Raw genomic sequence first — 12,565 nt, forward strand, 5'->3', positions numbered from 1 at the left:
AACGGGCCGTGCCCGCGGCGCCGGGGGCTGGGCTTAGGGCCGGGCTAGGGGCCAGGGAGGCACGGGGAGGGCCCAAAGACGAGAGGCGACGGGGAAGGGGGAGACAGTCCGGCGTCTGCATTTAGCCGCTCCTGGCCCTCCTGCGTCCCTGCCCGCGCAGCCTGCCGTGAGCGGACACCATGGCCGGCGAGATCGAGCATCTGAACAGTCGGGAGGCGCAGACTGTCTGCGACGGCCTGGAACGCTACGAGGACACGCTACGGGGCGCCGTCCGGGACATCCATGTGGACATCCAGCTGTTCAAGCAGGGAGTAGGCCGGCAGGTGGAGGAGGTGCTGCGCCTCGCCAGCCCCCTGGCACAAGCAGTCTCTGAGCTGCAGCAGGAGAACCGGCGCCTGCGGGCGCAGCTGGAGCGCCTGTCCCGGCAGGTGGAGGCCCTGGGCAGGTCGGCGGGGCTGCCGCAGGAGTGGGTGTGCGAGACAGCGGAGAGCCCTCAGGTCGTGGGGCCCGGCTCGCCGGCGCAAGGTTCGGCCGACGGCGCGTTCTCCGGTCGTGCCAAGCTCACGGTCGCTGGCCGGAGCCAAGTAAGCGGCCAGCGAGACGGCAGGAGGGAGGGCCAAGGGTATGCATGAAGGGATGCTTCACGGGTGTTGCCAGATTGCACGGGATAATGTTTAGGGACACGGAGTTCCTCTTCTGCGGCATGGGGTCAGTGGTATTTTGGGAGGTGCTCTGAGAAATGGTCTTGGCTGTGATACCACCTGGCGATATACCTGATCATGGCCCTCTTTGTTCAGACTGGGATCTTGGTTAGAGTGGTAGCAACCTGTCAGTTCCCTGTGGTTAGAAATAAGAGGAGATGGGGAGATGGGGAAGTCTAGGCTATCAATGTACGTGTGTATGCGAGTAATTTTGTATCCTTTTTGGACTCGATTCTGGGGGATCCGTGTGCCACCGATGCTGTTTGGCAGTTGGCAAGCTTGCAAAGGGGAGTAACTTAGCATATAGCAGGCAGTGGTTTCCCTAGGATGACATCCCACAGTGAGTCAGTTTTGCTGTCCAGCCACTGTACCTCACCGCTTCAGCTCATCCCTGAGAGGTTGACACAAGCTTTTGTGGTCTCCGTGACTTAAACTTGTACAAACATAGTTATTCCTCCCAGTGATAAAACTTTCTGCAGTGCAATGGAACATTGTAACTTGGTGCACAGAAATCCCATTAGTGGAAAGCTCATCTGGTACTGAGATGTTTTGTGTAATCTTTTGTCTGGGTCTGTCTCTGTAATAAGAATTGAGAGCTCCCGTGCCATCTGTAACACCAGGAGAGTGCAACCAGTTGGCACGCTGTGATTCGGACACATAAAACTGGGCTACTAGAGACTTGGCTTTCACAGATGACAGCCTGTTTCATGTCCTCTTGGTTAAGCATGTCTTAAAGGGGTTTTAAGACTGTTGGAGCTTTAAAAAGCTGGTCTGTGGTCTATTCAGGCTTGGGGTTAAAGAAGAAAAGCTTGGAAGTTAAATTCACTAGAATTGGTGGGAATGAGTAGAGGCTGTATTGCATGCCAGCCCTCTTACTTCCTACTGACCTGTGAATGGGGGCATTGGGCTTCCTACATCTGGGCAAATGGAAAGGAAAAACTGCTGTTTGATACATTCTAGCAACTGCTGCCTTTCTCCCCATGTGACAAAGATAAGCAGCATCCATGCAACTTCCATACTTCTTCCTTTTTGTTCTGCGGAGCTATCCACACTTGCTTGTATTGCAAGGGATTGAAGTAAGCCGAGTGATATGGAAGGGACAAGGGACTATGGTCCCTCACTCCATCACCACTGCCTGCACTGTGGTGTGTACTTAAACAGTCTGTGAACACAGAGTCTTGCATCAATGTTATGGCCAATAACCAGCTTTAGGTATCGGTCTGTGTTAAGCACAGTATGAGCTTTTGTTTGGATGGGAACCTTCCTGCTTTGCTTTGAGGGTTCAAGGAAGATCACTTAAGTGCTGATCTTTCTTCAGTGCCCTCCCAACAATTTAGGCTGGAGAAGTTCCCAAGTTAGCAGAGCTGACCGAAAGGGAATTTCAGTACTGAGAAGTATGGGAAGTGCAGCTACAGCTATACACACCAAATGTGTGCAGTGAAAACATGAGTTTGTGGGTCAGGTTCTGATGTGGCTACATGCAAATGGCAAAAGACCAAGATTTGATTGCTGAGACAGTTGCTCAGATTCTCTGTAATGAACACTGTTCCTTCGGTTGATTCCAATTTCTGGTTATATGACTGAAGCATTTGAAAAAGAATACCATAAATGGCACTGTGTATGTTTCAGATACACGAGCACCTATAATAAAACTGATGACACTTCTAGTCTTAGTAAATACTTCTAATAATGCGAGACATGAAAAGCAAATTATACTGACCTGGAAATAATAGCAAATCAAGATGTAAATCTTGGTTTGCAAATCTTTTGCAAATCTTTTGCTCCTGAAAAGATTTATTGATTGAGTTCCTTTTTACTGTGCGATAGATGCAGCATTAATTGGATACCAGAGATTCTGAGCATCTTTGGCATCCGAGCCATTCTTTTCTAATATTGCTAGATTATTTTTCATGGTAATTTAATTAGGGAAAAAAAAATTAATCCAGGGAATTCCAAGCATAGTTCAGAAGCAAGGACACAAATCTCCTTTTAATTCTAATCTGGGCAATTTCTCCTATGATGTCTTTGAAAGCTGATACAGAACAGTCTAAATGATGGTTTAGGTGGAATTTTAAATGGCTGTTAGCCACTCTGATTCAGAGGTCAGTCTTACTCTTATTTTGATATCAGACTGCAACTCAGCTCTCTTAACCATGCCAGAGTCTTGAGAGCTGCTTTCACAAAGGTGGAAAATAGGGGATATTTGAAGAGTTAATTTCAAAGATCTGGATCCTAGAGCCATACTTGTGCTACTGAGCATTTACAAAGGAAGAGTTTTGATCTTTTTTCTTGTTGGTCTGATTTTACATTTTGGCAGGAGCTTCATAACTTACGATATTTCCATAGTTTTTGTGATTGAGCATGATGCCTTTATTAAGCAGGAGGACTAAAAGTACTTTACAGGTGTCCTGTTTTAAAACTATCAGAAGAGTTTCTGTGTAACGTGGACAGATGGCTGCAGAGAATCTGCCTGCAGTGGTCAAAGCTGCAGAGAGATAGATAGCTGGCTATGACCACCTATGAAAGTCTAAACAAGTATTACCCATTGGGATCTCTCCCTGATGACCTAATGGCACCCAGCACTTAGTCAGCCTGTGAGTAATTACATAAGACACAACTTGGGTGTATATAATGACCTACGTATTTCCAGAAAAGATGAGCTGAGAGAACTGGGGCTATTCAGCCTGGAGAAGACTTCAGAGAGACCTCATTGTGGCCTTCGAATATTTTAGGGGGCTTACAAAAAGGGGGGGTGAGTGATTTGTTTTTGTACGGGCAGATAGCAACAGGACAAGGGACAATGGTTTTAAAACATTGAAAGAGGGCGGGTTTAGATTAGACGTTAGGAAGAAACCGTTCACTCAGGTGGTGGAGCACAGGTTGCCCAGGGAAGTTGTGGATGCCCCATCCCCATCAGTCTTTGAGGCTAGGCTGGATGGGCTCCTGAGCAACCTGATCTAATGCATGGAATCCCTGCACATCTGAAGGTGTTGAAACACGATGATCTTTATGATCCCTTCCAGCCCAAACCATTTTATGGTTCTATAATGACAGTGAGATTACATAATTAATAGAGCATGACATACTCTATTTCCAAACTATCTTAACTCCTATTTTTGAAAAAGGAAGTCTGTTGATTTAACTTCTTTATTATTCTCTTATACCTCCTCCAAGTGTCCTTTTGGAATGGTGACACTTCAAGGTTGCCTTGATCCTTCCCTAGATTATTTTTGTTGTTGTTTGTTTTGTTTTAGTTCACTGTGGTATAGCCACAGGCACCTGCTGAAGCTGCTAAGGAAGAATTGTTCCCTCCTATCCATTTATATCCAGGCTTACTTCAAAAAAGGTTCTATGAGAAGTACTCCTATTGTTTTTATTCAGTGCAGTAGCTTTTCTAATATGTCCATGGTGTTCAAGGCTTTTTCTTCATATAGCAGGGTTAATTACAGATAGAGAATACTTGTACTGTCTTATGGACAATGGCTTTCTAGTAGTAGATTTAAGGGGTAAGTGTGGTGCACCTCTTGCTGGTGTCTATCTGGCTTGTTTGCATTTCCTCAAAACCTCATTATTCCCAATATCTGATATATTAGTGATCTCTATATATGCAAGAAACAGAGTGTGAAACCTTATCTTTGTGGCAGTCAGTGGTGACATTACTGTTCATCACAGTGAAGCAACAATTTCACCTGTCATATGTAAGAAGAAGATGTCCTTCTCCTAGATAAACAGCATTTCTAGAACCAGTGATTTGTATTGTGACCCTTGTGGTAGTTGGTAGTTTTATGAAAGACACTAAATGACTGAAATCTATCACTTGAGTGAGAGTAATATCATTTGTGTCTGTCATTCTTCTAGAATTTTACCCTGTTCCAGACAAAATCTTGAAGATGTAACAGACATGCACCTTAGATGTTCAGCGAGCAAATAACAATTGTATTTCTTTTTTTTTTCCTAATCTTCTCAACTGGTGCTTATTTTTTCTGAATGCATTGAATTTTACTGGCTTGCGATAATTGCAGCTTCTGGTTATGGATCTCCAAAGTGTAACTACTTTGCAGCAAAGGAGGAATTCCAGCAGCCCTATAACTATGTAAAGTATTATCATCCTCCATTACATGGAGACCTCTGAGCTGCACAGAGATTAGTTCTACAAGCAAGCTTGGATAAGGCATCCACAATATTAGTGTTAACTTTCTTTTCTTCAAATTCATCAGTTGTTCATTGTGTTGTTGTCATAAGAGTTGTGTACTTCTTATTATTAAGAACAGATATGTGTAGTTATCCCTCTGCTATTCATAATCTATGTAAGCAATGACAGAAGTAATATTGTAAACACATGTGTGTGTCAGAACCTTGGCATCTCCAAAGTGGATTTTGAAAGTACTTCAGCCTGACACTACTAAATGCACATCAGAATCTGATCTCAAATCCTCCCACTGTTCTGTCAGCACATGGGCCTTCTTCCCCATCCTCCAGCCTGGTATCAGTTTCTTCTTTGGCACTGTTAGCCAAACTGTAGCAGCCAGGTTTGCATGAAGTAAGGTAATGCAGCACTTGACATTGCATTAGAAAGCCAGTTCAGTGTGTAGAATGCTATATGACCTTTGCAACGATCATGTCATTTGATGATTTTACTCACCCACACTTCCCCAGCTTATAAAAGTAGATTCATGTTTATGGTCTACACAGGCGTTCTTCACATTCAGGTCATAATGACTGACATGAATGGCTAAGTAGTTCTAACTGTGTATCATGGGTACATTCTAGGGAGCTGCATTAGCTATGCTTTACATTTCATTTCTGGATGTGGACAATAATTGTTGACTGGGATCTCAATTGCATTAAGTGCAGCAATAAAAGTTCTGAAACCCCGATTCTGTGTGGTTTCTAGAATTAATATTTATTTAATTGGTATTTTTCTCAATCCTGGCAGCTAGTGATAACCGAGTTTAGTCATGTACAGTACCTTTTTCAAAAGTTTCAAAATAGGGGTTTTTCCCCAGAAATTAAAACATCTGCATACAACTACACAATCAATGAATGTTTTTGTGGACTGTGTGTTGGGGAATTTCTACTACTTGTAGCTACTGCTTCTTTTTGGAAACTTAACTGCAGTAATCATGTATCCGTGAGGCAGTTTCTTCTTCCTTTAGTTACACAGCCAAAAATCACATGGTTTCTCACAGTTTAACATGCCCCTTCACCCCCCCAAAAAAACCCAGCCCAACCAGCCAAAAAAACCCAATCAAACAAACAAACAAACTCCACAACCACCTACTAAACTCACAAAAAAATTCCTGGCTGATTTGTTTGGAATTATATTGACAGCCATTATGAGGTGAATTTATGCTTTTGCCAGAAAAAGACTATCCTTACAGAAGTTACAGATTATAAAATAGCTGTAGTGTCCTAGGATTTAATTTACTTTGTAATGCCTGTACAATATGTTTTTATACTGTAATTTCTTTCTGCAGCAAATAGAAAAAAATGTACAGCATTATTCCATGCAATCTCAATCGATTTCTCTACTGTTACATCAAGTCTTCTGTTTATTACCATTTCAGTGGATGGTGATACCTTTATCTAACAGAAGATAACACCTCCTAGGTGCTTGGGGTCCGTTGAGGACATGTGTGTGAAGATTGATTTAGGTTATGTATTGCCAATGCTTCATTTGCAGGCTTGGCTCCTGGGGTTAGGTAATTGTTCCTTTCTTATTCTGTGGTCATTTGCACAAGGAAGACCTGCTCTTGGCAGGTGTTTCTGTATATTCTTCTCACTTTTGCTACTGTTTGAAATTTAGCTGTCATGTCTGTTGTCTGTTCTGACAGAGCGTAGACCTGGATGACCACCAGAAACCTGAGTTTAGAAGAGTTTTTAGTTCTTCCATCATTGAAAATGGGCATCGATCTTCATCATCAGGTAGGAACAGGGCATGAAATGAAGTAGCACTGCTTGTAAAATACCTGATTTTGGCAGTCATAGAGCAGGAATCACATTTTGGAAGGATTAGAATCTGCTACAGTTTCAGGTTGGGTATTGTCCAGTGGCACCAGTACTTTATTTCATAACTAGGAGTTGAACTTTTATACTTTGGCTTTACTGTTAAGCATGTACTGTGGTGTTTCATGAATTAGAGGCTATTACTGCTGCGTTAACTTGAGACATGAGCGATAAGGCCTTCTATGCTGGGTGCCATTGTAGTCTTGCATCCCAAAACATCTTGCAAGTCACCCATCCACTTCTGTCATGCTTCAGTGGAGGAAAGACTTAGCATCTCTGCTTTAGAGAAAGTCATACAGTGTTTCATAAAACCATAAACAAAAATGCTGCTTTCTTAACCGGGGCAGGAGATTGCGAGCGTGGGCTGTACTGAGGAAGAGAAGCTTGCCAAATGCAAATGCTAGTATATTAATGATCTGAAGATATTGTTCCTGCTGAGATTCATGTAGAGTAAGTGTGATCACTGAAAGGATCGCTTGGGCTCTGGTTGCTTCTACTATGTAAATGGTACAACGTTTCACAGGGGATTGAGTCCAATGACCTGTAAAATAAAGTTGTTGCATGAACATTGGTTTGTAGCTTTGTTACAAACTTCAAACAAATTTAATTCCTCTCTCCCATTTTTTATTCAGGTCAGGCAAAAGTCACCCGTGAACTGACCTGCTTTCAGATGTCAGAATCTTCATCCCCCGAAGCCCATGCCCCTGCAGTCATCTTACAGATGCCCCACCTTCCCGTTACTGCAGTAACCAGGACATCTGAGAAGTTTTCAGGAGAAAACATCTGTCCAACCAATACATCTTCTTGCCTGCTGGGACAGGGAAAGAGCACAAATACAATGGGAGTAAAATCTTCTAACCAGCCAGGTAAAAGAGAAAAATAACTTGCTAAAGCAGTATTCTGTTTCCTTTCTTCGACTGCTGCTATGAGTATTGTCCTGTGAACTCGTGGTAATTATGAAACCTTGCTTCTCTGGCTATATATCCCATTGTGGGACACTCCAGTTTGGAATACTGTGGGTCCTAGCTAGAGGTTTTGGCTGTAATGTCACATCTGCAGAGAATTTTTGTGCCTAACATAGTCAAGTTTTTAGTGAAGCGTATCTTACAGCACAGTTACTGAATTCAATAAGTTACTGAATCTCTTAAACATACCCAGCTCTTTTCATGAAATTCGTGGACATTATTAGCGCTTTGGGACTGGAGGCCCTTTGAGAAGTTAGACAGATATTTGGCCAACAGGTTCCAATAGTCATTTGGAGGAAGGAGTGACTGACAGCAGTCTGACACACAGACACATGTCAGAGACTGCAGAATCTTAGTTATATTGAAACTGAGTTTAAAAAAAAAATTGCATGGAAGCCATTCATCCTTTGCTGTGACACTTACAAATTGGACTATATATATGGGTCAGAAATTACAGAAGGAGACTGGGATGGGATTGCTAGCAAGAGATAGGGATCATTTGCAGGTTATTACTTCACTTTTTATCTTACTAAAACTAAGAAAGTAGCAAACACTTCCTTTGTCTTTGTTTGTGCTGATACAGCGAAGGACTGGAATTCAATTACAATTAAAACAATGGATTCATCTGCCACTGGAGGTGAGTATTCCTATCTGCATGCCCTTATGCAACAAAAATTGAGGGTGATTCTGTGGTTTTTGGGGGATACAGATCTGAGCATGTAGTTTTGACTTGTACGTACATGTTAATACTAATATTGCTAACAAGTCTGTATGCAGACTTGTAGAATCATGAACACTTGTTCTACTTCATCAGATTCTCAATCAGTTCAAAGTGTGGTGTACTTACCCTTATTTACACGGTGATGTACATGTGTACTGTTAGGCAATCTCTGCAGTGGAAACCATAAGCGCCAGAAAAGTGTGGCAGGCAGACAGCTTGAGCAGTGAAGATTTCAGCTGATCAAGTGAAAACTGTGGCTGCACACAAAGCAGTCGGAAAGTGGTGTGCCCAACCATGTGTATTGAAGCAAATTACTATGGGTGAGATAAAAGTAAGGAGTCTTCTTTGTAATATAAATGTGGCAAAGAATTAAATGCTTTAAGGATTTCTGATTTCAGTTGAAAGAGATGAGTTGAGCTCTCTCCAAAAGTACCTCTGATTGCTGACACCAAGTTGTTACTGTCTGCACAATATACTGGCATTTCACATTTGTCTCAAGTGTTGGTTTATTTAGCAACATGTGTAGCCCTTCCAAAATAAGGATTACATTCCTCCTCATCCTAAAACATCCAAGATTGGCATAAATATCTGCCAATTTTTAGTGGTCACAAATTTGTCACACCTGTATGCTGGTATCTACCAGTGTGTTTTACATGAGAAATGTAGTTGATCTGGATCACTTCTATAAGAAAAGGAGAGAATTCTGCTTTTTCAGAGAGCAAGAGCAAGAGTGATCAGGCTGAATTGCTTCTAAGATGGCAGTCCTTCATGTATAGAAGGAGCTTTCAAGATATAGTTGCTGGTTTATACAACAAGTTTTGGCTTTGGTACGTTAAAATTGGGCAAGACGCTCCACTATTTTGCAATTATAGAGCATAGCTGGAGTCCAGAGCTGAACCCTAAGAGGCAAAGCACATAAGGTAGAACCTCAGAGGTGGAGGGAGGAAGATGTAAAGTTAATTTTAAGCCACATTTGCAACTTCGAGTCTGTTCTACTTTACAAACTAAAATGTCTTCCTGGTAGAATTTAGATAATTTAAATTATGCACTTAATTACATGAAACTCCCCAGAGCTTGTCTGCTAGAATGACTTTTGCAAGCACCACTTTTTCCTTTAACTGAAATGTCACTGTCAGTGTGCCCTCTTCTGAGGACTGCCCAAGGGCCTGAAGTGATCTGACCTTCTGACTGCAGTTTTTTCAAAGACATCCTCTCTGAGTCTTTTCTGGTACGCTTACACTATCCTCGCTGCAGCACAACAGTTTTACAAAAGAATTGAACTGCTGGGGAAAATCCTCCCCCAGCTTGTTAGCTCATATGGAAGTCAGAGGCCTGCAGCTTTACAGTGTAGTGAGTAAAAATCAATGCGTGTCTATCCATCAGGAAAGCACATGGGGAAAGTTTCTATTCGAAAGCACATAAAGAAAGTTTCTAAGATGCACTAATGCATCTTTTCTGGTTTTATATAGAGAGTGCTACTTCTGTCCCCAAGCCTGCCTCAACTATGAACTATGGGCTGCGTAGTGGAGCCAAAACTGGTGAAAGGTATGCATTTTTGGTGACATTTTGTTAGGCCATTGTGGTCAATGTAGTCTCAAGGGACAGGTGTTCTGCTGACTTGGAAAATAGGTGAGTCCCAGATGCTGTTTTAAGCATTGGATGTGTAATTGTACATTAATCTACTTGCTCCATAATCTCTTACATTAACATAGGTAGTTCATTTAATGTATGTATGTATGTACATTAAATTACATTAATGTACATTATGTATGTACTGTGTCCATCAACATGAAAATGGGCATATTCCTCTTAACTACACTTCTACTTTCAGGGAATAACCAATCAATGACTACTGGAATTATCACACTATCTGTACTAAAACCATCCTAGTGATGTGCTGTACGTAGTAATTTTCATTCAACACAGCAGTCCTTATATATATACCCTGAATATTCTCAGGTGAAATGTACCAGGTTATTTATTGATCGTACTTCTCATGGGAAATCAGCAACCTGCTGTATATATACTATATGTCTAGTTTGAGGATCACTCATTCCCCCTAAATCCCTTGGATGACTTGCTCTTTTGTACCTCTGTACTTCCTGTATCAGGGCCATATCCTGGTTAATCCTCACACCTTTCTTTTCACAAGGCATCTAGTAGGCTGAACACCAACATCACACCTGTGATTACAGCTTTGGATAGCCTTAGCACATTTGGCTCTTTTTTTTTTTTTTTTTTGTGGGGAGCGCTTCTTCAGGCTGCCCCACCAGTGCACCAAAGAACAAATGAGTCGCTGGTGCTATATTGTAAGCCTGTTAAAAGCTGTGAGCTTTCCTCTGGGCTAAGTGGAACAGAGATGAGAAAAGACAAAATTTTACAGAGCACTTTCAAGTAGACCTAACTGTGGATTTCCACATTGTTTTAGTCTTAATCAGTAAGATTATCAGTGCTTGATAGTGGTGGATTTTTGTTGGGAGGAGGAAGTTGTCAGGTCCTTTGAAAACATAAATATAAATATACTCATCTGTGTTGAAATTAGTAGTTTGGGCTTATTTTCCAAAAATAAGATGATTACCACCAAATATCCTTACTTTGGCTAGCCTAGAGTTTAATTTGTAGATAAATGTCTTGCTGAGGACTACTACACATTCATTATTAACTCAAGAGTTGCAGTTGCTTAGTAGAGGATAACATGGTATCACAATTACTCCTGGCATATCCAGACACCTTAGCATGCAAAATATCCATCAAGAAAAAAATTAGAGAGAATAAAGTTTAAATCTCTTAAATTAGGCTTGTATCTGCCTTGAAAACAATCCCAAATTAGGCCTTACATTTCTTCCGAGGTAGTTCCAACATCAGCACTTCAGTATTAGAGTCATGATACGCTGAGCACCCTAGAGAACTTGGTGTCATACCTGAACTCCATCTGTACCAGAAATTAACGTGTGACACTGTCGTCATTGTTCTTTGCCTGTTTCCCCATCTCTGTGATATGGAATAATTCCAAATGCAATGTTTGGCTTGCTTCATTAATGCCAATGAAGCAGTATATGGCTCAAACAAACACAAATTAGAATGCAATCTCGTATTTCTCACATATACAGCTTGCAGTCAGCAAAGCTACACTGTCAGGAGGTCAGAATTCTGTGCGCTAGAAGTAAAAATTTCAAACGTACTTTCTGATTTACTCTTTAAATTTCATTTAAAAAATGTCACAGCCTCCAAGAAGCCTGAAGTTGGAAATCAATGGGATTTAGTGCTCCTGTCTGGCCACATGTTTATTTTTGTCTTCTTTGTTTTCTTGAAGGTTTTGAACTGTTGTTCTGCTCAGTGCTACAAAGTGCTTGTGGCTTGTCCAGCTGTGTCTTATTTGTAACAGTACCTTAGGGGCTTCAATACTTAAGTGCTGTTGTATGTCATAATAATTTCACTTTTATTAACATAGCTTTTGACTCATGCAGGTTCTCTTGAAATAGATCTTTCGGAAGGTTTAGAGACACCAGTTGAACCTTTATGCTGGCTCTTGTCACTGCAGAGAGTTACTCTTTCATTTACCACGTACTTTTCACGTTATCTTTCTCCAGTGCCATTGACAGTTACTGTGAGGTGAGCCCCAGCTCTCAATCACCTCCTCCTACTGTGCATCGCCAAGTTGAAAGGAGGCGAGAATTGGTGCGGTCTCAGACGCTCCCACGGACTGCAGGAACGCAGGCCAGGAAAGCGCTTTTTGAGAAACTTGAACGTGATGATGGAAAGTACGTCTCAGTAATTGTCTCCAGAACGGTTTGTTAATGGGAAACTAATTTGTCAGTTATTACCAGCAGATCACAGCTGGGTGGGAGAACTCTGTGTAGGATTTGGAGCTAAGGGACAATGTAAGGTCTCTAAAGTTTCACTGACTTTACAGGCCAAGCCTTGGAAATTCACAGCTACAGATTCCTCTGACTTTGAAGTTGTTCAGCTGAAGCAGCAGGTGCCTTTTATGAAGGAAGAGTTCTGTGAAAGCTGCCTTCTCCATCATTATAGGAGACTGCAAATATAGTGACTTTCTGTAATGCCATTCCTTGAGGATCAAAATATGGACAGTTCTTGATGGGAGTATCATTTAAATAAAAGAGGGCCTGGAATTGGAATTATGGCTTTCGTTTAATAAAAATTACATTTCT

At 41.7% G+C, this 12,565-nt stretch overlaps 1 protein-coding gene across 1 annotated transcript in view; it reads left to right on the plus strand.

The window, feature by feature from the left end:
• The window catches only part of SMTNL2 (smoothelin like 2), a 19,092-nt gene continuing 6,527 nt past the window's right edge, over positions 1 to 12,565 (plus strand). The window contains exons 1-6 of the mRNA XM_021533103.4: positions 1 to 584; positions 6,536 to 6,626; positions 7,340 to 7,573; positions 8,256 to 8,309; positions 9,863 to 9,938; positions 11,984 to 12,154. Of these exons, the coding sequence (XP_021388778.2) occupies positions 180 to 584; positions 6,536 to 6,626; positions 7,340 to 7,573; positions 8,256 to 8,309; positions 9,863 to 9,938; positions 11,984 to 12,154 (1,031 nt within the window). The 5' untranslated portion in view covers positions 1 to 179. The remainder of the gene's footprint in view (positions 585 to 6,535; positions 6,627 to 7,339; positions 7,574 to 8,255; positions 8,310 to 9,862; positions 9,939 to 11,983; positions 12,155 to 12,565) is intronic.

Source organism: Lonchura striata, chromosome 19 (assembly GCF_050655825.1).
Source record: "Lonchura striata isolate lonStrDom1 chromosome 19, ASM5065582v1, whole genome shotgun sequence".
NCBI classification, from domain to species: domain Eukaryota; kingdom Metazoa; phylum Chordata; class Aves; order Passeriformes; family Estrildidae; genus Lonchura; species Lonchura striata.